The sequence below is a fragment of the Rhinoderma darwinii genome, chromosome 1, assembly GCF_050947455.1.
Source record: "Rhinoderma darwinii isolate aRhiDar2 chromosome 1, aRhiDar2.hap1, whole genome shotgun sequence".
In the NCBI taxonomy this organism is placed as follows: domain Eukaryota; kingdom Metazoa; phylum Chordata; class Amphibia; order Anura; family Rhinodermatidae; genus Rhinoderma; species Rhinoderma darwinii.
The window spans coordinates 208,480,813-208,507,836 of record NC_134687.1 but is presented as its reverse complement, the minus strand read 5'-3'; the positions used below and the strand labels follow the sequence as shown (position 1 = coordinate 208,507,836).

General features: G+C 43.0%; 1 protein-coding gene across 2 annotated transcripts in view; it reads left to right on the top strand.

Moving 5' to 3' along the window:
* Positions 1-455: 455 nt before the first annotated feature.
* Positions 456-27,024, top strand: part of LOC142739706 (flavin reductase (NADPH)-like) — a 33,978-nt gene continuing 7,409 nt past the window's right edge. The window contains exons 1-3 of one of the 2 annotated variants that reach the window (XM_075849833.1): positions 456-530; positions 16,254-16,397; positions 26,036-26,237. In XM_075849833.1, the coding sequence (XP_075705948.1) occupies positions 16,263-16,397; positions 26,036-26,237 (337 nt within the window). In that variant the 5' untranslated portion in view covers positions 456-530; positions 16,254-16,262. Of the gene's footprint in view, positions 531-12,772; positions 12,838-16,253; positions 16,398-26,035; positions 26,238-27,024 lie in introns of those variants that run through there. The other variant, XM_075849832.1, reaches the window with a different exon arrangement.

The window sequence follows — 27,024 nt, the reverse complement described above, 5'->3', positions numbered from 1 at the left end:
TCACTCGAGGGCTTCTTTTTCTGCCACGTCCAGGTAGTGTAGTCAGGGTTCCTTTAACTTTGAACTTGCAAACTATGCTTCCAACTGTACCTCTGGGAACATTCTGTGCAAGCAATGATCTCTTCTCTTAACATTTTGGACCACTCTCCTGACTCAGCAATATTTCTAACATGCAAACAAACGTCACAGTCAACAAACCCCTAGCCAGTCAAGGTATTTGATGTGTTTTATCTCAAGCACACCTGATGAAATGAATAAAGTCCTTGATTACTTACATCACGTGAGCTTGAGACAACACCTGATTTGTAAGGCTAGGGTTACACCTCGACCTAGCCGAGATAAATTGCTGTGAAATTGCTGCTAAATGTCATGCGACTATCAAAGCTTCTTTAGTCTCTAGACTGTCGCTGTGTGTTAATTAGTAGCGATTTAGAAGCAATTTTTGTCTCGTCTCAAAAAATTCCTATCAACTTCACAGCGCCTTTTTGTTTCAAAACTTTATTGACACATGAAACTCTAGCAAATAACAGGTATGATCCAATAAATATACAGTTATAAATGTATGAATACAGATATATATATGTGGTTGTGCAATGCACACTTTTTCCAAGAAGGGGTCGGAGCTGGGTAAGTTTAAGAGTTGTCCCAAAAAACTCAGTGATACTGGAGGTGTCCTCCTTTTTCTCGTATCCAACTTGAGGAAAGGTAAAACTACAATGGTAATAGAGCTTCATTTGTATATAGTGCTTGGATATCATATTATCCAATTGAAAATGATGGAAAGTCAGCAGCCCCCAGTGCAAATGTTACAAAGTTGGGGGCATTCGCTTAAATATCAGTATTTATCAAAGGGCCAATTTAATTTAGTTTATGGGCAACTAGGGAAGTACCATGAAGAATTATTTTTGTATTGTGGCATGTCAATTTCTACATTTGAAAAACCCTTCTAGAATTGGTGAGGGCTGAACTGCATTAGATATATACATATATGGATGCAGGCCATATCGCCTAAGGAACGGCTTTGCGTGACATTTAGGTAAGCTTTTCTATGTAAATGTCTGTGTTTTTAAAACTGCTTGACCAAGTACTAAAGTTGATTTTAATAAGAAGAGTGGAATAACATTCAGGAATACATCATTGTCAGGGCTTAACTCTCGTCATAACTTACAATTTGGCCATGTTGTATTTCAGAGTGTCAATAATTTCGTGGTTTACTTGTGATCTAAATAGAATCACAACTTCCCTAACCTTTTTGGAAAAAGAGACTTCAATACAAGTTGGGTATCTCCTGCTACGAAGAGGGGGATGGTTATTCTTGAGCCAATGGGTCTTTTGAAGAAAAACTACATAGGATTTAATCTGTGAACATGGTTAAAGATCTTTTTACGTTTAATTGGGGAATTTAGGCCATCTACGTTCCATGAACACCACTTCAAAGTCCCCAAGACTGAAGATGGTATATCAGCGTGGGAACAAGGAACTAAGTAAATGATCATGAATAAGAGACAGAAACCCATCCCAGCGAGGTGGTCTGCCCCTCCACAATCTGAAATACCTTCCCATAGAAGATGCAAACAGTAATACCGCCCCCCCCCCCCCATAGAACTGAATAACAAAATTTGGCTAATAAGCTAAACCCTATCAGCGGCAAGCACTCAATCATAACTGGAAAACAAGGTGCACAGCACCAAACTGTAGGCCACCGAGGGCCCATCAGTTGTCAATCATTAAATCTTGTGATATTGTCTACGTCAAGGAGGAGATGCAGGTGATAAGGCTTGAGCAGCTGCATGAAGAATATCCAAGGCCTGCTGTGAATCCTAAAATAGCCAAACCTTGTCGTTATAAGAAAAATGGGGTTTCACCGGAAACTGAAGACTAAATCAAATTCCTTTCCTCAATAATATTTTGCAAACAGGGCTGAATGCCTTATGTTGAGCTGCTGCAGTAGCGGAGAAGTCCTGGAACAGTAGTAGGCGATGATTTTCGTATAACAACGAAGAGGATTTTCTGAAGGCATAATCCTGACTGTATCCTGAGAGTTGAGGACTTTAACCCCTTAATGACCAGCCTATTTTAAACCGTAATGACTAAGGTATTTTTTACGTTTTTCCATCGTCACATTCCAAGAGCTATAACTTTTTTATTTTTGTTTTTGGCGGGAAAAGTTGTGTTTTTTTAATAGCACCATTTTGGGGTACATATAATTTATCGATTTACTTTTATTAACTTTTATTTGGAGGCTAATAGAAAATCCATTTTGCGACACTTTTTTGCGTCCTGAATTTACGCCATTTACGCTGTGGTATAAATAACACAAATAACTTTATTTAGCCGGTTGTTACGATTGCATTGATATCAAATTTATATCGATTTTGTATGTTTTACTACTTTTACACAGTAAAACCCCTTTTTTTCCCAAATTATTTGTTTTTGTGTCTCCATATTTGAAGAGCCATAACTTTTTTATTTTTCCACCAATGCAGCTGTATAAGGGATGCTTTTTTGCGGGACGACTTTTTATTGGTACCATTTTGGAGTACATGCAACTTTTAGATCACTTTTTATCACATTTTTTTTAACGCAGGATACATAGAAAAACAGCAATTTTTGCATTGATTTTTATTTTATTTTTTACGGCATTCGCCAAGCGGGTTAAGTAATGTAATAACTTTATAGTTGGGGTCATTACGGACGCGGCAATACCAAAGAGGTGTAACTTTTTAACTTTTCTTTTGTTTTTTAATAATAAAGCCGTTTGTAAGGGGAAAAAGTGAGTTTTTCATTTTTGTTTTTCACTTTTTTTATTTATTAACTTTATTAAACTTTTTTTTTACTTTATTTACCAGTCCCACTAGGGGACTTCACTATGCGATTGTCCGATCATTATTATAATACACTGCAATACTTCTGTATTGCAGTGTATTATGCCTATTCGTGTAAAACGGACAGGCACCTGCTAGGACAGGCCTCCGGCATGGCCTAGCAGGCATTAACTAGAGGCAGACCTGGAGGCCTTGATTAGGTCCCCCGGCTGCCATAGAAGATACCGACACCCGGCAATCTTATCCCTGGGTGCCAGTGGGATGACAGGGAGGCCCTCTCTCCAAAACCACTCAGATGCGGCGCTTGCTATTGAGCGCCACATCTGAAGAGTTAAACGAGCGAGATCGATACTGATATCGAGCTCACCCGTTCGAGCAGGGATGCACCCAGCCCTCAACTATAGAAGGTAGCTGAGAGCAGGGAGATTTAACGGCTCTGTTTATTTATTCTGATGCAGCGCCGTAAAAAGGCAATTGCATCGGAATAAAGCCCGTTAGTGGCCGCCGTAAAACACTATGGGGAGGTCACTAACGGGTTAAACAACACTGTACGAGGTTTGGATGACGTTGCTGCTCTTTCAGGCCCGTGTGCTTTCTCTACAAGCATAGATCCCTCAGAGCTCACTATGTGGAGCGTTTGAGGGAGCCACTCAGATGTAAAGCTCAACAGTTCCTGAGGCGCACAGATTCCGGCACCCCAATTATGCGTAAGTCGTTACGACGGTTCCGATTCTCCAAATCATCCATCTTGTCTTGCAGACTGGTCACCAGTTGATTTTTTTCCTCTAGCCGTTCAGCGTGTGTATGTACAGAGTTCTCTGACACTATTTGCTCGACTCAATTGAGCCTAGCTCCATGCGTGGTGACCTGTGAGACATTATGATCTAGGGAGGACTGGAACATAGCAAGGCGACAGTCAATGGCTGGCATAAGAATAGCGGACATAGCTGATATAAAAGGATGGTATCACACGTATGATGAAGTTACATCAGAAACAACCAGTCGTCTAATGCAATTCACTGCATGGTGAAATTATAAGGGTATGTGCACACGATAACGACAATTACGGCTGAAATTACAGAGCTGTTTTCAGGAGAAAACAGCTCCTGCATTTCAGACGTAATTGCTCGTAATCGCGTTTTGCGAGGCGTCCATTACGGACGTAATTTGGAGCTGTTCTTCATTGAAGTCAATGAAAAATGGCTCAAATTACGTCCCAAGAAGTGTTCTGCACTTCTTTGACGAGGCTGTTATTTTACTCGCCGTCTTTTGACAGTGACGCGTAAAATTACAGGTCGTCGGCACAGTACGTCGGCAAACCCATTGAAATGAATGGGCAGATGTTTGCCGACGTATTGGAGCCGTGTTTTCAGGCGTAATTCGAGGCGTAAAACGCCTCGTTTACGCCTGAAAATAGGTTGTGTGAACCCAGCCTAAGAGTTCCAGACATAAAAAAAACAGCCAGGCAAGTGGCGATGATGCCCTCTGGTCAAGATAGATCATATCACAATATGCACACCAAGTAAATAACAAATTGTCTGTTCGTTCCTTTAACAGTAAGGGTATGTTCACACGCTAAAGTAAAAACGGCAGTAAAATACAGAGCTGTTTTCAAGGGAAAACAGCCTCTGATTTTCAGCCGTTTTTAAATCAAAAAAATGTTTATACTTTTTTTGGACCCGTTTTTATATTGACACAATGAAAAACGGCTCAAGAAGTGACATGCACTTCTTTTTACGGGGCGTTTTTTGACGTGACATTTTTTCAAACAGCTGTGTAAAAAAACGCCCCGTCTGAACGAAACGTTCAGCTTCCGTTTTTTCAGGTGTTTTTCGAGGCATTTACGCCCCAAAAACACAGCGTGTGAACATACCCTATGATTCTTAGTAACTCAAGATGGACTTCTTACAAGGAAGAACAGGGTGAAATTATGTAATAACTATTGTGACTTATTTTTTTTTTCCCTTCAGAAACTAATTGTCAGTCCAGAAGATATATACGAAAAGACACTACATAATGTCTCAGTCAGAAAAAATCAACAGAGTAGATGTACAGAGAGTTCAGCTTAGCTGTCTTGTTTTACTCACAGTTTGATGTAATAAATGTGTCCCCCTCGTGGGAGCTGCCAATACTCCAAGATGGCCACCCTATCTATAAGGGTTGCTTCTTCCCCTCTTTAAAAGGAATTCCCTGCTGCCAGAGAGGGAGCCTGAAGGAGCCGGAGTTTCCAAGCACTCAGCCCACTCCTGCCTACCTCCTATGGTCTCCCCGCTCCTCTGTAATGGATGTGTCTCTCCTCGTGGGAGCTACCGAAAATCAGTTGCGTATTAAATAAACCATAGGCCCTGGGCTGTCCCCCAAACATGGGCCCCCCTTCCCCACCGCCACTCTGCCGTGTCTATAGTGAAAACCACCTTTTTGTGCGAGCATTGACAAATGGGTGTTACGATTCCCCTTGTCAAAGGGCTGTGTCCCTACATACTGACAGTCTCCAACCATCACTGACAGTATCACACTGTGTAGGGACACTTCCTCTTGACAATGGGAATGGTAACACACATTTGTCTATTAGTCCTGGGTACACAAAGATATGTAAAATACAAGGATTTCCTACAACAGACATGTCAGCAGAGGGGACAGATCCGCTATAGATCCAGTGACTCACAGGTGATGTCTTCTCTGATGGGAGTCGTTTTCTTTTCTTCTCCATCTGACGCAGACCGTTATGGCGACTTCTCTGATGAGACTTCCTTGCCCATCACTTCTGCAGCCATTTCCAGCCTCTATAGAAACACAAATTTAGACACCAAGGCCCAGGACCATACATTAAAGGGGTTGTCCGGGCACGGACCGCTTTTTATACTGATGACCTATCGATGTGCCCGGACAACCCCGTTTACTCAGACTAATAGATTTGGACCCCAGACTAGATCATAGAGTACATTCAGACCCAGACCTTCTAAACTATTGCAGTCCCCAGACCAGACCCTCCTAAATAAATACAGAACCCAGAACAAACACCCTAAATAAATACAGACCTCAGACAGGACCCCTAAATACAGACCCGACCCTCTACACTAATAATAACCCCAAACCTGATTCTCTTAATATAGACCCCAGACCAGACCCCTTAAACTAATACAGACCCCTAAATAAAGACCCCTAAACTAACACAGACCTTAGACTAGGCACCCTAAATACAGACCCCATAAACTAATACAGACCCCCTAAATACAGACCCCCTACACTAATAATGTCCCCAGACCTGACTCCCTTAAGTAATACAGACCCCCTAATCTAATACGGAACCCAGGTCAGACCCCTAAATACAGACCCCTAAACTAATACAGACCCTAGACCAGGCCCCCTAAATACAGACCCCATAAACTAATCCAGACCCCTAAATACAGACCCCCGAAATACAGACCCCAGACCTCAAACTAATACAGACCACAGACCTGACCCCCTACACTAATAATGACCCCAGACCTGACTCCCTTAAGTAATACAGACCCCCCCTAATCTAATACAGACCTCCTAATCTAATACAGACCTCAGAACAGACCCCTAAATACAGACGCCTAAATAAAGACCCCCTCAACTAATACAGACCTATAAATATACAGACCCTAAACCCCTTAAACTGATACAGACCTTAGAACCCCTAAATACAGACCCCAGACCCCTTAAACTAATAAAGACACCAAACTTCCTAAATACAGTCCCCAAACCAGACCCCTTAAATACAGTCCCCAAACCAGACCCCCTAAATACAGTCCCCACACCAAACCCTCTAAATACAAACCCCTTAAATAAATTCATCCCCTTATACTTACATAGCAGCTCACCTCAGTCTTCTCTGTGGAGTCCTGCTGCTGCGGTCATGTGACCAGCAGGTCTCTAAACAGTAGTAAGAACTTCAGAGATGAGGTCATGTGACCTTATGTCTCAAGGTCCTTTTGCAGGACATATACAATGCCGTTTCGCCCAAAACGCCCTATGATGATTCGCCATTGCCGAAAATCCAAGATGGCCACCGGGACTTAGGCCTCGTTTACACGAGCGTGATATATGTGCGTGCAACGTGCGTGCTTTTCACGCGTGTCGTACGCACCTATATTAGTCTATGGGGGCATGCAGACAGTCCGTGAGTTTTGCTCAGCGTGAGTGCGCTGAAAAAAACTCACGACATGTCCTATCTTTATGCGCTGTTCGCGCATCACACACCCATTAAAGTCAATGGCTGCGTGAAAACCACGGATGCCGCACGGAAGCACTTCCGTGCGAACTGCGTAATTCACGCAACAGCTGTCAAACTCTGAATGTAAACAGAAAAGCACCACATGCTTTTCTGTTTACAAACATCCAAACGGAGTGTCATAATGATGGCGGCTGCGCGAAAATTACGCAGCCGCGCATCATACGCTGATGAGACACGGAGCGGTTATGTGCCCTTTGCGCACGCAAAACGCCACAGTTTTTGCGTGCACAAAACGCACACACGCTCGTGTAAATGAGGCCTTACAGTGTGTCCCTGATCATGTAAGTCAGAGGAGCGTGTGCTGCCGGGGAAGGTGGAGAGCCGGTCTGGGGTCACCCAGATTTTTGTTCATCCCTTATCCTGGCGATCAGGTGTTTCAGCCACCGGTGAACGGCGTGGGTGTCATTATATCCCTGCAGGAGCTCTGCTTATATGCGGCCAGCTCAGAGCGCCGCCTCCCGGAAGTATCCGCAGTTACATTTTAATAACACTAGCGGTTTTAGAAGCATTTTTTGATGCAGCTTAAAATGCAAGAAATTTTCTGTGTGTGAAGAGGGCTTCAGGGTACACACTGCAGATTTTCCTTAACAGATTTCATTGCAGAAAATCTGCAGTGTAGTACAGTAGCAGCAAAGTAGATGACATTTGAACAAATCTCATCCACACACTGCAGAAAAAAATCAGCTATGAAAATATTCATAAATTGACCTGCTCTTTTGTTTCCACAGCAAATAAAAAAGAAAATAATAATAAATACCTTCTTTTGCTTTTTGTTTTTGTTGCAAAAATCACAAACCAGAAAACACTACTTTCTTTGTTTAAATTTCAATAAAAAAGTTGTTGCTTCCCTAGGCTATGTTCACACGGGGTATTTTGCCGAGTTTTTTTGACGCGGAAACCGCGTCGCAAAACTCGGCAGAAACGGCCCGAGAACGCCTCCCATTGATTTCAATGGGAGGCGTCGGCGTCTTTTTCCCGCGAGCAGTAAAACTGCCTCGCGGGAAAAAGAAGCGACATGCCCTATCTTCGGGCGCTTCCGCCTCTGACCTCCCATTGACTTCAATGGGAGGCAGGAGAAAGCGTATATCTCGCTGTTTTATGCCCGCGGCGCTCAATGGCCGCGGGCGAAAAACGGCGCGATAATTGCCGCAAAAATCAGCGTGCAGGGAGAGGAATATCTGCCTCAAAGTTCCAAACGGAATTTTGAGGCAGATATTCCTCCCCCAAAATACTCCGTGTGAACATAGCCTTATGTTCTCCCGGACTCCTGGAATAACGCTTCATCCCATGTGACTGATGCAGCAAATCACAGGCTGCAGCGTCATCAGAGGAGTCTGGGCTGCACTGAGAACAGAGGGAAGCGTCACTGTGGCGACGCCAGCTGGGTAAGTATTAGCTGTTTTCAGCAGCGGAGATTGCAGCCAAAAATCTGAACACCACATTTGGCGCGGTTTTTCCGCCGGATTCCAGGAATCTGGCAATCAAAAGGTGATAATCCTAAGGCCTTGTTCACACAGCGCACAATTGCTGCAGATTTTGCATGTCATTCTTAAAACAAAACCAGAATTGGATCCAGGGGAGCAGCCCTATAAGGCCTTCCTTCATATATTTCTTCTGTTTAGGTTCCGTTCTTGGTTCTGGTTTAACCCCTTAGTGACCAGCCTATTTTAGGCCCAAATGACCAAGCAATTTTTTTTGTTTTTCTATAGTCGCATTCAAAGAGCTATTACTTTTTTATTTTTCCGTCGACATAGCTGTATGAGGACTTGTTTTTCGCAGGATTAGTTGTACGTTTTAATGGCACCATTTTGGGGTGCCAAAATTTCATTTTTTGTTTAACTTTTATAAACTTTTTTTGGGGGGAATAGAAAAAAAAAACAGAAATTCCACCATTGTTCTATGTGTTTTAAATTGACGCCGTTCACTGTGCGGCGTAAATAACATGTTACCTTTATTCTATGGGTCGGTACGATTACGACAATACCACATATGTATAGGTTTTTTATGTTTTACGAGTTTTGCTCAATAAAAACACTTTTGAACTAAAATTATTTGTTTTTGCATCGTCACTTTCCAAGAACCGCTATTTTTTTATTTTCCGTCAATGTAGTTATTCTTTGGGCATGTTTTTTGCGGGACGAGACGTAATTTTGATTGCCACGGTTTTGGGGTATATGGGACTTATTGATTAACTTTTATTATTACTTTTTTGGGTGGCATTGGAAAAAAATAGCAATTCCGCCATTGTTTTTCGCGTTTTTTTACGGTGTTCACCTTGCGGTTTAAATTACATATTAACGTTATTGTTTGAGTCTTTTTGGTCACAGCGATACCATATATGTGTACTTTTATTTCGTTTTTACACTTTTAGTAAATAAAACCACTTTTTATGGAAAAAAATGAAATTTATTTATTTATCACAAGTTTGCAGTAGAAGCACATAACATTGCATGACTTGGAGTTATACAATTTCAACATGTGAACATATAAAAAACAACTAAAGCAGCACCAATGGTAAAACCAAGCATCCTAAAAGTCCAACTGAGCTGATCACCAGTAAAAAAGGTTAAAAGGATAAGAAGAGAGGGGAGGGGGAGAAGAGAGCCGGAAAGGGGAGAAAGAGAGGGGAATGGAAGGGAACTATCCTCAGCGTCCCCCCCATAAGTGAATGCCGTGAGCTTCTTCATTCGTTTCACTTCTTGGAACTTCTGAAAACAAAGGCGCATTGTGGGTGGTTCGACCTGTTTCCATATAGCCGGAATGCAAGCACGAGCCGAGTTGACTAGGTGACGCACTATCGACCTCTTGCATGTGGAGACAGGGATGTCACACAGATGAAGGAGGAAGAAGCCCAGAGACCTGGGCAATGTGAAGTCAGTGAATTTGGATGCTACATTTCAAATAGTTTCCCAAAAGGCCGCTAGTCGTGGGCAAGTCCAAAAAGTATGCAAAAGGTCACCCACCTCTATACCACACCTCCAGCACATGGGGGACACCTCGGGATAAAATTTGTGTAGTTTGGAGGGAACCCTGTACCATCTCGTCAGTATCTTAAATCCTGATTCTACTTGATATTGAAGATTGATGAGTTATGGTATACAACCGGTTACAAATGTCTGCTGTGAGAGTTAGGTCAAGGTCAGTCGCCCATTTGGTCAGGTAAGTTGGATGGGAGTCTTCCATTGGGGAATTCAACAAATTATACAATAGAGAAAGGGAGTGGCGAAGGTGTCCGACGATGTGGAAAGAGTTTCAAAGGCCGTTATCGGTCGGGAAAATGCGGAGGCGGGATGGAGAGATCGGAGAAAAGTACGTAATTGGGAGGCCTGCCAGAACGGAAGGTATCCCGGGTCAGTAAGTTGAGAAAGCGTCTTCCAACTGTAGTGTAAGATGTAATGACAAGCTCGGGTCTCGGGGGCGATGCGTTAACAATTAAAGGTACCAGGCTCGCAGCCCGGCTGAAATGAAGGATTGTCCAGTATGGGTACAATGGCGATGGGGAGGGTGAGATAAGGAAATGTTTAAATGCAAGTGTCGCTACTCTGAGTGTGGGGCAGATAAGTGAATGAGATCTCACAGATGTCGGGATCTGGTCTGACAGCCATGGGGCCGCTGACAGAGGATGTGACAAAAAGGACTGTTCCAACTCAATCCAAGGTTTGAAAGTGCCATGTCTGCACCAATCCACAATTCGTGTCAAGTGCGCCGCCTGGTAGTAACGGTGAATATCAGGCAAGCCCAAACCTCCGTCAAACCTCGGGCATGTCAGAGTCGTGCGAGCAATGTGCGATGGTTTGTCCGACCAGATAAAAAAAAAAATATTCTTTTTTTACTGTAATTTTTATAAATAATCTTTATTTCACATTACTTATTTTTTAAGTCCCACTAGGGGACTTTACTATGCGATTTTCAGATCGCTTCTATAATGCGATGGTATACTTCTTATACCAGAGCATTATTGCCTGTCACTGTAAATCTGACAGGCACTCTATTAGGACGTGCCTCCGACACGTCCTAATAGGCATATGCCTAGGGCAGTCCTGGGGCTTTTATCAGGCCTCCGGCTGCCATGGTACCGCATCGGAGGCCCACGATAGCATTTGCGGGCCGCCGATGGGTGACAGAGGGAGCTCACTCCCTCTGTAAACAAGTTAACAAGTTAAATGCCGCGGTCGCTACAGACCACAGAATTTAACGTGTTAAACGGCTGTGATCACTTCGATCGTGGTCGTTGGAGCAGGAGTCCTGTTTTCATCAGACAACCGAGCCCCGGCTGCAGCCTGCACGGGACACCAATGCAGGGCTTAGACTGGGCCGCCGTTAAAAGGCGACGGCCTAGCCTAAGGCCCCTTAGTGACCGCCGTGAAAAGGCGTATTGGTGGTCACTAAGCAGTTAAAAAATACATGCAAAATCTGCAGCTAATCTGTACTGTATGAACAATGCCTAATACAAGCCAAGATTTTTAAATGTACTTACAGGGAGTGGGGCTACGGGGCACATCTTGGCCATAACGGGCACAAAACCTTCCTGCACAAAAAATCTGTCCCCGTTAGTGTTTTTACGGTGACAACTAACGGGCTTTATTCCGAAGTAAAAGCCTTTTTACGGCGCTGCATCAGAATAAATAAATAGAGCAGGGAGCCATTAAATCTCCCTCTTCTCAGTTACCGGAGGGAGCAGCACTACTGTAACGGGCGAGATTGATATCAGTATCGATTTTGCCCATTTCACCCCCTCAGATGCGGTGCTCATTAGTGAGCACCGCATCTGAGTGGTTTTGGAGCGGGAGCTCCCTCTCTCACCCCACCGGCACCCTGCGTAAGATCGCAGGGTGTCAGTTTCTTTTATGGCAGCCAGAGGGCCTAATAAGGGCCCCCAGGACTGAGACTAGAGGCATGGCCTAGCAGATGCCTGTCTGTTTTACATGGACAGGCACTAATACACTGCAATACAAATGTATTATAGAAGCGATCGTACGATCGCATAGTGAAGTCCCCTAGTGGGACTAATAAAAATCTTATCAAAAAAACATTAAAAAGTTACACATATTTGGGATTGCTGCGTCCATAATGACTCCAACAATAAAGTTATTACATTATTTAACACGCACGGTGAACACCGTAAAAAATAAAATAAAAAACAATGCAAAAATTTCTTTTTTCTGTGAATCCTGCCTTAAACATTTTTTGCTAAAAAGTGATCAAAAAGTCGCATCTACTCCAAAATGGTACCAATAAAAAGTCGTCCCGCCAAAAAAAAAGTCCTCATACAGCTGCATCAGCAGAAAAATAACAGAGTTATGGCTCTTGAAATATGGAGACACAAAAGCAAATAAAAATTCTATGTACCCCAAAATGGTGCTATTAAAAAATACAACTTGTCCCGCAAATAACAAGACCTTATACATCTATGTCGACCCAAAAATAAAAAAAGTTATAGCTCTTTGAAAGAGACGCTGGAAAAACGTAAAAAAATAGCTTGGTCATTAAGGCCTAAAATAGGCCGGTCACTAAGGGGTTAAACAGCTGAACCTCTCCACAGTACACTACACCCATTATAAGGAATAACTACAGATAGGGCAATGGGAGTGTTTCAGAACTGCACAAACCATTGATATACAGAACGTAACGTGACACTTTAAACACGGTTGTGTAACCCGACCCTCCCCTTTAAAGATTGCATCACTAAGACAATGTACAAACACTCCGGATGCCACAGTCCATTCAGAAGGCGTTGGCGAATGTCCTGTGGTAAATATTTCTCAATTTTTTTTTGCACTCGCTAATGTTTTTATTGGGGCTTTAAATATGTTTGGAAAATGTAAAGGGAGAAAATAGGTTTTGTAAACTGAGAAGTCTATGATGTTAAAAGTAAACCATGCAAATCAGACACGCCATTATGGTCAATGCTACGATTTCCAAAATAAATGGGGCTTATGAAAAGCCTTGTTTTATCACACACGCAAGTTTTAGACCGTGTAAACGTAGACAAATGTGGTGCATCTTGCTAGACACTTTTCTTTACCTTATACCATCTCTCGGTTGGCTTAGTTTACAGCAGTTTTTTGCATCAAAATTTTGACATATTTTAAGCCATCTAAGCCACTCTCCTTTTTTGAGCACGGCGTAAAAAGTGTCTAAGAAATAAATGTGGTGCACAGCGTGTATGCCAGAATTCTGGTGCATTTTAAATAGTAAATCTTCCCCAATGTCTTCCTGTCAAACAGCTAAAAAACAAACCAAGCATACAGGATATACAAAAAACAGCATTCTGCCGAAAGACACGCCTGCATTGTGATCTATGGTTTATAGTGCCATCTTGTGGACACACTCTAGATCCGTACACATGTATACCACATAATACATTTGTGAATTAGGGAATGTGTACACACAAACTCAAACACGTCTCAAAATACGGAGCTGTTTTCAAGGGAAAACAGCTCCTGATTTTCAGATGTTTTTTTAAGCCACTCGCGATTTTCGCTGCGTTTGTTAGGCCTTATTCACACGAACGTGTCCGTTTTGCGCGCGTAAAAAACACAGCGTTTTTCCTGCATTGCAGTTCAGTGTGACATCAGTGTATTGTGCGTGTCTGCGTTTTTTAAACGCGTATGTCAACAGTATGTCACGCGTTTCATGTCAGCAAAATAAACGGAAGGAGGTGTTCTTTAGCAACTGTTGCGTGAATCACGCACAGCACACGGATGTGCGTCCGTGTGCTGTCCGTGATTTTCGTGATGTGCAAAAAACGCACAAGTATAGGACATGCAGTAAGTTTCACGCAGCGGACGAACGCTTCGTGAAAAACACTGAATGTCTAAATGGCCCCATTGACTTGCATAGGTCCATGTGACATGCGTTATTTTCATGCGTGTAACACGGACGTGAAATACGCTGTTGTGAATTAGGCCTTACGGATGTTTTTGGACCTCTTTTTCTATAGAGTCTATGAAAAACGGCTCCAAAAACATGCTGAAGAAGTTTTACAGAAAACCATAGTTAAAGAGGCTCTGTCACCACATTATAAGTGCCCTATTTTCTACATAATGTGATCGGCGCTGTAATGTAGATAACAGTGTTTTTTTATTTAGAAAAACTATCATTTTTGACGGAGTTATGACCTATTTTAGCTTTATGCTAATGACTTTCTTAACAGACAACTGGGCGTGCTTTACTTTTTGACCAAGAGGACGTTGTGGAGAGAAGTGTATGACGCTGACCAATCAGTGACCAATCAGCGTCATACACTTCTCTCCATTCATTTACTCTGCACATAGTGATCGGAGTCCTGGCGTAGATGTGAACGAAGCGTAAGCTTTCAGAATGTTACCATTAATCACGCTTTATGTACAATGGTTCATTAAGATCTTTAACACTAATGAGGGTGTTACACTGGGCGATTATCGGGCAGACAAGCGTTTATAGAACACTCATTGCCGATAATTTCCCTGTGTAAACAGGGCAGCAATCAGCAGATAAATGAGCAAACGCTCGATCATCTGCTGGTTGTATCGTTTTAATAAAGTAAAATGTTATTGTTGTCGGCAGCACATCTCCTTTGTAAACAGAGAGACGCGCTGCCGACATTATAATAACCTATGGGGACAAGCACTCTTAGTAACGACCGCTCGACCCCATCTATAGCTCCGTGTGACAGGAGCAAACGAGTGCCGATCCTCGGCCGGAGTAAAAGGGCCTTGCTGCTGATTTTGCATATATTTTTCAAGCCAAAGGCAGTAACGGAACCTCCTCTTCTGGATCCAATGCTGGTTTTAACTTTTAAAATGGATGCAAAATATGCAGCAAATCTGCATTGTATAAACAAGCCTAAAAGTGAAATTCCACTGAAACAGGAGTTTTCCATTTAAAAGGGGTATTACGCTTTCAGCAAATGAAGATGATACATTTTGTAATAAAAAGTTATACAATTCTCTAATATACCTTCTGTATCCATTCCTCACGGTTTTTAAGATCTCAACTTGCTGTTATTCAATAAAACTGTGTCCTGGTTATGTGATGATCAAACATGTGTATGGCTCACATAACATGACCTGAACAAAGCTTCATCCCATAAAAGTAAACAATAAAAGTTCCTATTAAATGACTGCAATTAGTGATCTTGAAAAGCAAGGCATTGATACAAAAAGGATATTGGAAAACTGTGTAACTTTTCATTATACAAAGAATAATCTTTATTTGTTGAAACCTTAAATGGGGTTTTCCAGTCCCTAAAAATTGCTGGCCTATCCTCAGGATATGCCATCAATAGCTGATGTGTCGCGGTACGACTCCCAGCACCCCCGTCGATCAGCTGTTTTGAAGGGGGTGAAGCGCTCGTACGATGGGAGAAGGCTGCAATACCTGTGAATCTCCGCTACATCTGTGTCAATGATTCACAGTGAGTAAGTAGGAATGAAGGGGAAGGAGTGCTCGTACGAGCGCTGCACCCCCTTCAAGACAGCTGATCGGTGGGTGTCCAGGGAGTTGGAGGATCAGTTTTTAGGGACTGGTCAACCCCGTTTAAAGGGGTTGTCTCAAGATTAAAAGTGATATCCTAACCACAGGATAGGTGACAAAATGCTGATCGGCGGGTTTCCATTTGGAGGAACAAGACCCCCATTCTCGTGATCGGTGTGGGTCCCGGCGGTCGGACCCCCACCGATTAGCATGTTATCACCTATCCTATGGTTAGGAGATAACTTTTAATCTTGAGACAACCCCTTTATATATATATTGAGTCCTTCAGATTCTACACCCAAAATCTACAACAGAAGTACAACACAATGCACATGAACAGGGTTTTACAAAAGTTCATGCGCACTCTACAGAAATACATCTGCGTTGATTTAATAGAATGCTGCAGACTTGCAAATTCACCATTACTGTAGTTCTTTATCATTGCAGTATGGGAGTTAACGGGGAGGGAAACTGGCAACCATATGGAAAATAACCCGCCAAAGGTTGTATCAGAATAGAACTTGCCCAAAACCCATCGATCTCAATAAAATCTTCAGTTTTATTTACTGGAACAAAGGTTAAAATCTAAATAGGATAACATGACATAGTACGCAAGAGTGCCCTAAATCATAGCAAAAAGTTGTCATTAGAAAGCATTTAAAATAATGTAGCTCATTAGTAACAATAATAAATGTCATCATCTTAAACAGGAATTCAGAATGAAACTATCAGTTCTTGGAGCGACCGGACAGACTGGTGCAACCCTAGTAACCCAAGCCCTGCGGGACGGGCATCAAGTAACAGCTCTTGTGAGGAATGTCAGCAAAATGACCATCCAGCATGAGAATCTTAAGGTACTGTATACACTCTAAGTACCTAAGCCTAGGCTTCCATTCTTATTTAATTTGTTTTACTATTACGTTGCTTTAACCTTTTCAAAAGGTACTTTTACATCGGCCAATTTTGGCCGATGCAACGAGCGCCGATCAACGAGACAGCTCGTTGATCGGCGCTAGTTTGCTCCTTTCACGAGGAGCTAGTATGGGGACGAGCAATCATTACTACAATCGCTCGTGCCCATACTTTTCTATCATGTCGGCAGCACGTCTCCCTGTTTACACAGGGACAGTGGCGTCGCTAGCACCGGGCATCCGGGGCCCAAGCCCTGGACTTTTGGCCCAGTGCCACGGATCCCCAGGGACTGCCACATGTAATCATATGTGTGTCATCAGTTCATTTCTATGGCGGAGCATGGAGCTATCAGCTGAGCTCTCTGCTCTGCAATTTACTAGGAGCAGGGAGGCATGTGCCCCCGGGCCGGTTCTGTAGTAGTTTAGGGCTGCGGGGAGATAAGAGTAGCGCAGTGGAGCTTTGGAGAGAATCCCTATGATTCTCCTGCTCGAAACATGTGAGAGGCATAATTATAGGACGTCACTTCTGATGTATAATGCAGCTGCCCTGGGTCACACTCTGTGCAGGAGAATCACAGGTCCCGACCATGCTGCAATAAAATATGGGCCCCTTCAGTTTGTTGCACTGCACAGCCCCATCTAATGCACAAGCAGGGATGACGGAGGAAGAAGAAAGGCCTGGAGAAGAGCAGTGACACACCGCTCTCCTCCCCCCCTGCCTGCAACTTGTACCAGGCAGCTGATGAAGATTCCGCTCAGGACAGGTAAGAGGGAACTGTGATGTTATGTGTGGGGGAGGGGATTCTGTGTAAACGTTTTTTGTGGGGGAGGGGTGACTTGGCTGTGAATGTTGTGTGGGGGACGGGGAACTTAACTGTAAGTGCAGTTGCACACGACCGAGTTTAGGGCGTGAAAAACTGTCCGAGTGTCGGCCACATTTCCCGGCCCGACCACGGGACATCATAGACATTTTATGATGCTAGGAGTCTCTGTCTCCTGCTGTTCCGTACTGTATCATTTTTTTCAGTATGGAACAGCAGTACCGTGGGGAGGCAGGGACTCCTAGCATCATAAAATGTCTATGATGCCAGGAGTCCCGTTCACCTGTACCATGGTCGGGCCGAACTAGGTTGTGTGCAAGAGGTGTAAATGTAATGTGTGGGGTGAGGGAAATCTGTTGTAATTGTTTTTTTATAAAAATTATTTAGATACAGCTTCTACGTTTTCTGTATACATAGAAGCTGTATCTTGCCGTCAAAGCTAAATCCGTCCAGTCTTCAGGACTGACAGCTTAAGGGGTTCTCTAGCCTGTAAAGATTAATGGCCTATCCTCAGGATAGGCCATCAATAGCTGATGGGTCGGGGTCCGATTCCCAGGACCCCCGCCAAGGTTGCCAACCGTCCGTTAATTCACGGACAGTCCGTGAAATGAGAGGACTTTTGGCTACTGTCCGTTGTGTCCGGAATAAAAAGAATGTGTCCGTGATTTCTATATTTTTCTGTTGTCCAAGGAGATGTGAGGGTGTGCAAGTTGTATGCGCCGGGTCACACGCAGGCTGCTTGATGACCTCTCATGTAGTACATTGTTAGCAGCCTTCCCAGCCTCCGAACACCACATCTGGTGTGTAGTATTAGCAGGGGCCTCCTGCCCGCCAGAGAGGAGGACAACAGAGAGCAGGAAATCTGACAGCAGAGAGAGAGCGGCTTGGCTGGGACCTGACAGGTGGCAGCAGGACGCTGGGCGGTCGTTACTTCAGCTTCGACTGCTGATGTGTGAAGTCCCTGATCGGCGGCCTGCTCTGCTTCTAATTCACTGCCCAGCAGCTGTACAGGTCCGCAGCACTTGGCTCCTCCACAGTGTCTGCACTGCTGACCTGTATAGCTGCTGCTGCTAAAATGTCTCTGCCCTGTACAGCCCAGTACTCCCTTTATAGCCCCTTCAGCTCCTAATCTTCCTCTGTACACCCGTCCCCCAGCACTGGGACACCACCCCCTGCTGAAGAAGTGAAGGGAGACAGAACTTGCCGAAGGAGCTAAGTGTCAATGTGTCTAAAGCCAAGGAGGTGACTGGAGTTTGCCTCAATGTATGTATGTATGTATGTATGTATGTATGTATGTATGTATGTATGTATGTATGTGTGCAGTATGTATGCATGTGTGTGTGCAGTATGTATGTATGTATGTATGTATGTATGTATGTATGTGTAGTATGTATGTATGTGTGTGCAGTATGTATGTATATGTGTGTGTGTGTGTGTGCAGCATGCATGTATGTATGTATGTATGTGTGCAGCATGTATGTGTGCAGTATGTATGTGTGTGCAGCATGTATGTGTGCAGTATGTATGCATGTATGTATGTGTGCCGTATGTATGTATGTATGTGTAGTATGTGTGCAGTATGTATGTGTGTGTGTGTGTGTGTGTGTGTATGTGTGCAGTATGTATGTGTGTGCAGTATGTATGTATGTGCAGTATGTATGTGTGTGCAGTATGTATGTGTGTGCATGTGTGTGTGTGGTATGTATGTGTGTGCAGTATGTATGTGTGCAGTATTTATGTATGTGTGCAGTATGTATGTATGTATGCATGTATGTGTGCAGTATGTATGTGTGTGCAGTATGTGTGTGTATGTGTACAGCATGTATGTGTGTGCAGTATGTATGTATGTATGTATGTATGTATGTGTGTGCAGTATGTATGTGTGTGCATGTATGTGTGTGTGCAATATGTATGTGTGTGCAGTATGTACGTACGTACGTACGTACGTACGTACGTACGTACGTACGTACGTACGTACGTACGTACGTACGTACGTACGTACGTACGTACGTGTGCAGCATGTATGTATGTGTGCAGTATGTATGTATGTATGTGTGCAGTATGTATGTATGTATGTATGTGTGCAGCATGTATGTGTGCAGTATGTATGTGTGTGCAGCATGTATGTACGTGTGCAGCATGTATGTATGTATGTATGTATGTATGTGTGCAGTATGTATGAATGTATGTACAGTGAAGAAAATAAGTATTTGATCCCTTGCTGATTTTGTACGTTTGCCCACTGTCAAAGACATGAACAGTCTAGAATTTTTAGGCTAGGTTAATTTTACCAGTGAGAGATAGATTATATTTAAAAAAAAACCCTAGATAAATGCAATAGTTGAAGAAGTTTCTGTATTTCTTTTTTGATAAATCTTGTCAATACACTAACGTTGGTGTTTCTTGGTTTTCTGGGTCCTTTATTTATAATCTGGGGTCATGTCTGTCGTCTATAACAATGTCGCATCACGCTGTGGTAATGTGGGATTGTTATGGACGATACTCAATGGCACTAGATTATAAAAAAATAGCAGCATCAGGGGACCCAGAAACCATTAGTGCTGGAACAGCCATGAATCGGCAACGTAAGTGTATGACTGACAATGTGTCTTATGTTTTCATGTTCTGTTAATATGATCTTTTCAAATAAAACGTGTGATTTTAGCATGAGAACATCACCACCAGTCGCCGTTAGCTTTTGATGACGGCTGTATTCAAAGCTCAGTTACCCCTGCCACCTTTATACGGAAGGTGGAGGTAAAGGGATTAAGGATAGGCCACTACTTATGGGCCAGTGCAGTATGCTTGCCCCCCAGGCTAAAATTTGCCAGCCAGCCCCTGCGTGCAGCCCATGAGACGCTGGGACAGGATCCCTGCGAAGCCGGCAAGATGACTTCACTGGATCACGCCGGCCTATGCAAGGGTCCTGTGTGGCACCATCTACAAAGGGGGAATTGTGTGGCACCATCTACAGGGGCAGTGTGTAGCACTATCTACAGGGTTTATGTGTGTGGATAGCACTAACTATAGGGGCCATAGTCTTATAGATATCGCCGAGATATATCTATACTTTTTTTTGGGGGGCGGGGTAAACATATGTCTTGGGGCTTGTGCCCCTGATCTTTTAAGACCCTAGCAACGCCCCTGCACAGGGAGATGTGCTTCCGACAACGATAATATTTTACACATTTAAAACTATACGATCAGCAGATGAATGAGCGTTTGCTCGTTCATCTTCTGATCGCTGCCCTGTTTAAACAGGGCAATTATCGGGAACGAGCGTTCTTTGAAAGCTTGTCTGCCCGATAATCACCCAGTGTAAAAGGGTCTTAACCCCTTAAGGACACATCCTGGTTTTCGCCTTATGGACCAGGCCATTTTTTTCAAAACTGATGTCACTTTATGTGGTAATAACTTTGGAATGCTTTCACCTATCCAAGCGATGCTGAGATTGTATTCTCGTGACACATTGGACTTTAAGTTAGTGGTAACATTTGGTCGATTACATTCACTGTTTATTTGTAAACAACACCAAAATTTAGAGAACATTTGTAGAAATTAGCATTATTCTAAATTTAAATGTATCAGCTTGAACTTTAGCAGCGATTCATCACATTTTCAAGAAAATGTCAAAAGGCTATTTTTTTAGGGACCAGTTCAATTCTATAGTGACTTTGAGGGCACGATATATTCGAAACCCCCATAATTCACCCCATTTTAAAATCTGCACCCCTCAAAGTATTAAAAACCGCTTTTAAAAAGTTTATTAACCCTTTAGGCGCGTCACAGGAATTACAAAATGGAGGTGAAATTTACAAATAATTATTTTTTTTTGCAGAAAATCAGTTTTTAATAAAAAAAATTCTGTAACACAGAAGGTTTTACCAGAGAAATGCAACTCAATATTTATTATCCATATTCTGCAGTTCTTAGAAATATCCCACGTGTCCCTAGTGTGGTAATGGACTGAAACACGGGCATCAGAAGCAAAGGGGCACCTAGTGGATTTTGTGGCCTTTTTATTAGAATATATTTTAGGTACCATGTCAGGTTTAAAGAGGTCTTGGGGTGCCAAAACAGTGGAAAAGTGACCCCATTTAGGAAATGACACCCCTCAAGGAACCTATCTAAGGGTATAGTTAGCATTTTGACCACACAGGTTTTTTGAAGAAATTATTGGAAGCAGGCCATGAAAATGAAAATTTTAATTTTTTTTCAATAAAATTTAGGTTTAGCTATTTTTTTTTTTTTCATTTCCACAAGAACTAAAGGAGAAAAAGCCCCACAACATTTGTAGAACAGTTTCTCCTGAGTATAACAATGCCCCATATGTGGTTATAAACTGCTATTTGGACACAGGGCTTTGAAGGGAAGGAGTGATATTTGGCATTCAGATTTTGCTAGGTTGGTTTGCCGCGCCGTGTCACATTTGCAAAGCCTTGTGGGACCAAAATAGTGGAAACACCCCAAAAGTGACCCCATTTAGAGAACTACACCCCGCAAGGAACTTATCTAAGGGTAAAGTTAGCATTTTAACCCCACAGGTCTTTTGTCTGAATTTATTTGAATTAGGCCGTAATTACTGGTATTTCAATATATAATGTGGGGGCATGTGTAAATTGTGAAAAGCAAATCAGAGTATAATAAAAGGGTACATAAATAATAAAATTAATAATTTATAGATGTGTGGTAAGCCTTGAAGCAATCCTTTATGCACAGGCCAGGTTTTTCGGGGCAGGTGTCGCACTGATAAGTGGTGTCCCTTCTTATGCCCCTTTTGCTACACACTTTTTTGGAACGATGCCGGAAAAGTGTTGCACTGGTACAATACGGGCGCCCCCGCTTTCAGCAGATGTGCTTGGGCCGTCCCCTGCCTGGTTTTCAAACACAAGCACCTTGATAATCTCCTCTTCAAAATTAAGGAATGACCATGACCGGCCTACACATTTGGATAGTACGTAAGCGTTATACAATGCCATCTGTACCATGTGCACGGCCACCTTTTCCTCATGGCACTATAGGGCTTCAGCACTTGATCTGAGAGATCAGCCCCTCCCATGTACTTGTTATAGCCCACAATCCAATCTGGCTTGTGGGTCACTGTGGTGGTAACTTGTACAGGGACAGGGGCGCTACCGTTCCCATGTATTGTAGTCAAGAGAAGGATATTCCTCTTGCCCTTATACTTGACGAAGAACACGTTCTCGCTGCATAATGCCCTGCTCTCACCCCTTCTGAAACGTAGGCCAAGCAGTGTTTTAGGGAGGCCTCTCTGGTTTTTGCGCACCGTTCCGTATGCTGCAGTATTTCTGGTGGAGAGGCATTTAAATAGTGGGATGCTGGTGTAGAAGTTATCCACGTAAAGTTGATAACCCTGGTCCAGCAGTCGGTGCACCAAATCCCACACTATTTTCCCACTAACTCCCAGGACAGGGGGGTATTCTGGGGGTTCAATCCTGGAGTCCTTCCCTTCATAAACCCGAAACCTGTAGGTGTACCCTGAGCAACTCTCGCACAGTTTGTAAATTTTTATCCCATACCTTGCCCTCTTACTGGGCAGGTATTGGCGGAATTTTAGCCTACCCTTAAAATGTATAAGGGAGTCTTATATTAAAATGTTATTTTGGGGGGTATACGCTTCTTGAAATTTAGTGCAGAAATGATTGACTGGCCTGATTTTGAATAGGCAGGCATATGTGGGGTCATCACGGGGTGGGCATAGGGAATTATTATTATAATGCAAAAAATTAAGAATAACTTCAAAGCGAGTCCGGGGCATTGCCCATGCGGTAAACTGGGGTGTTGTACCAAACATCTGTACTTCAGTATTTCCTGATCTGTGGCTTCTTTACTAGCCCCATATGCAGCACAAGGCCACAAATTTGAGCATCTCCACTGCATCTACAGGGGTCCACTTAAAGGGTCTAGCATATGATTACGTGGGGTTCTGGGCAATAAATTACAGGGCATATGAATTGGTCTGGGCCACCATTAATTTGACTAAATCCTCACTGAAAAAAACCTTTAAAAAATCTATTTCTGCGAAGCCTTCAGTCTCAAAATGAGTTCCTGAGCTGGATCACTTATCTGGGGGGTTGCCTCAGCTGATGTCTTGGGTCGCCTTTGCGGGGGTTCCTCATCACCTAATGATAAGGAGGAGGACAAGATGTATGGGGCGAATTCCTCTTCTCCCTCGCTGGCGGAATCGGTGTCAGAGGCCAGGATGGCGAATGCCTCCTCTGCTGAATAGACCCTTTGGGATGATTGGAACATTTTTATTAGGGGGGTGTGTAATGCTTGAACACGTGTAACACTGACTTTATTTTTACACAGGGGGTTGTGTGTTGTGCTTTTACACGTGTATTTCAAAATTACTGAATAAAAAAATAAGAAAAGAGAGAAATAAAAGTTTAGAAAAAAAATGAAGTATAAAAAATTTACTGAACAAACTTCAGTAACAAAAAATGATGGCAATATACAACTGTAAAGAATTTCCAGACTACCTGACACTAACTAAAATGTAGTGACGTTGAATCTGCTAAAAAAAAATGTAGTATAAAAACTACTGCACTAAATTTAGGCTAAAACTACGCTATGCAAAATTTAGTGAAGAACTCCAGTAAAAAAACTGAATGTCCGTCACTAACTGATGCTAAATCTGTAACGCTATATATTAGTGCTAAAAAAAACTGTAGTATAAAAATTATACTGCACTAATTTTGACCAAAACTATAAAGCTACAGTAACCACTGACACTAAATGTAACACTATATTTTAGAAAAAATTAGTATAAGAAATATACTACAGTATATTAACACTAACTTTAGACAAATTAGCTAAAACGACCTAAAATGCTATGTCATTTTCTTCATTATAAAATGGGCACTAACCTATACATCCCCTACCCTAACGCCCTAACTATGCAGGTACTAGCTACCCCTAAACTACCGCTACCCTAACGTCCTACCTATGCAGGTACTAGCTACACCTAAACTACCGCTACCCTAACGTTATACCTATGTAGGTACTAGCTACCCCTAAACTACCGCTACCCTAACGTACTACCTACGCAGGTACCAGCTACACCTAACTATATTTGAATTAACTTTTCTTTTCTTTTACTTTTTTACAGTTTTATATATATATATATATAGATATATATATATAGGCCCAAAAAAACCTCTGTCAAAAAACAGGGACTGGGAAATTTAGGAATCACTAGTGCTGCTGCTAGAAAAAAATGTTAAAAAAATCAGCAGCAGCACAGTTGATGATGGTGATTACAGTGAGTGATCACACAGCAAGATGCAGAGGAGGACGATTTGAGCACAAAAGGTATGAGTGAGGGTAAGTATTCGGTTCACAGACTATCACACCAGCTCTGCTCGCCGTTCCTAACTGGAATGAGGTGGGCAGAGCTGGTGCAGGGTATTTGAAACGCCCACCATGGCTACGATTGGTTGGTCTATGAAGACCGACCAATGGTAGCGATCGGGGGGATCTCTACTGCCTTACAAGTACATGGTAGGGATTGGTGCCGTCCTAGACAACACCAATCCCCACCGTATCACTGTCCCCTGCGGCACGTTGATGGGTTATAGCCGCAATTGGCCAGTCTGAACTGACCGACCAATCGCAGCGATCGCCGATGCAGGGGGTGCCACGTGTAAAGATGACCTGCTGTCAGGGATCCTTAATATGGCAGAATAAAAGAGGCCTAAGACCTTCTTGTCAGCTTCAAACACTGCAATTGTATGTTTTTTTTTTTACAGCCAAAATAAAAAAAAGAATCCGTGTGCCGCCAAACAACCTCATGCGATGGCTATGTTCACACGGAGTATTTTGACAAGTTTTTTGACGCGGAAACCGAGTCACAAAATGGCCCGAAAATGCCTCCCATTGATTTCAATGGGAGGCATCGGCGTCTTTTTCCCGCGAGCAGTAAAACTGCCTCGCGGGAAAAAGAAGCGACATGCCCTATCTTCGAGCGTTTCCGCCTCTGACTTCAATGGGAGGCAGAGAAAGCGTATTTCACTGTATTTTATGCCCGCGGCGCTCAATGGCCGCGGGCGAAAAACGCCGCGAGAAACTCAGCGAAAATCGGCATGCAGGGAGAGGAAAATCTGCCTCAAACTTCCAAACGGAATTTTGAGGCAGATATTCCTCCTGCAAAATACTCTGTGTGAACATAGCCTAAAGATCCATTCTACTCTGTGTGTGCAATAAGAAAACGGAGCCGTAATATGGACATGTGCATTAGGCCTAAGACTTTTGTTTATGCTTTTCTTCTGTTTAGGATACTGTCCTGTGAAGAAGCCTTAGGCTATGTTCACACGGGGTATTTTGCCGAGTTTTTTTACGCGGAAACCGCGTCGCAAAACTCGGCAGAAACGGCCCGAGAACGCCTCCCATTGATTTCAATGGGAGGCGTCGGCGTCTTTTTCCCGCGAGCAGTAAAACTGCCTCGCGGGAAAAAGAAGCGACATGCCCTATCTTCGGGCGCTTCCGCCTCCGACCTCCCATTGACTTCAATGGGAGGCAGGAGAAAGCGTATTTCTCGCTGTTTTATGCCCGCGGCGCTCAATGGCCGCGGGCGAAAAACGGCGCGATAATTGCCGCGAAAATCGGCGTGCAGGGAGAGGAATATCTGCCTCAAAGTTCCAAACGGAATTTTGAGGCAGATATTCCTCCCCCAAAATACTCCGTGTGAACATAGCCTTAAAATGATTTGTGGTATCTATTATTTCTTCTTTTTTCTAGGTGGTAGAAGCCAATATATTTTCGGCAGACTCATTAGCTGAACATTTCAATGGACAGGATGCAGTTGTGTCTTGTCTAGGATTCCCATATAAAATGATCTCATCAATAAGTGGCTACACAGATTCCATGACCGCCATTGTGGGTGCCATGCGACAGACTGGAGTTAAGCAGATGGTGACAATGACCTCCTGGTACACAGACAGTATGTATCTACAGCACCAGCATTCATCTTCTTATTCTGTGGTTAGTAGATAAACAAGAGAAGTTATCCCTAGGCTTATTATGACTTCTATTAGGCCGAGTACAAACAATGCTGAACTGTTATGTATTTTTGTTGTGCATTTCTGCACTAAAAATGTGCAAAGCTTTTTTTTTTTTTTTAATTCCATTAAATTTCTGTTCAAATAATAAATTTTAAAATACATATACAGACACAGGAGCAGGTCAGTGAGCAGGCAGTTCAATATACACACCTCAACGTTGAAATTGTAACATCAAGAAGGAAAAGTTTTGAAATTGTGGAAATCTCAGGATCGATAGACATGTTAATGATATCCAAATGATAAAGAGATGGAAACAAAATATTCCAAACATCTTGATTTATTCAGTATCGAGTATGCGCACCAAATGCAGAAATACACACACTTACACGCCTTGTCATGCTATCAAAGAGGTTATTAATGGTTGTCTGAGGAATGTTATGTCACACTGAATGCACTTGGGCACGTAAATCATCAAGATTGGCTGCTGGCAGCTCCCTTTGTAATTGCCGACCAATGACGTCCCAGATGTGCTCAATGAGAGACAAGTCCGGAGATGCTGCAGACCATGGTAGCATGTTTAGGCCACGCAGGCTGCTCACAGTAGCACAAGCAACAGGCAGGCTGGCGTTTTCCTGCTGAAAAACGGTTTCTAGGACACACTGGAGAAATGGCTGTAGCACTGGTTCCACGACCAAATCAATGTAACGTTGAGCAGTTAGTGTACTT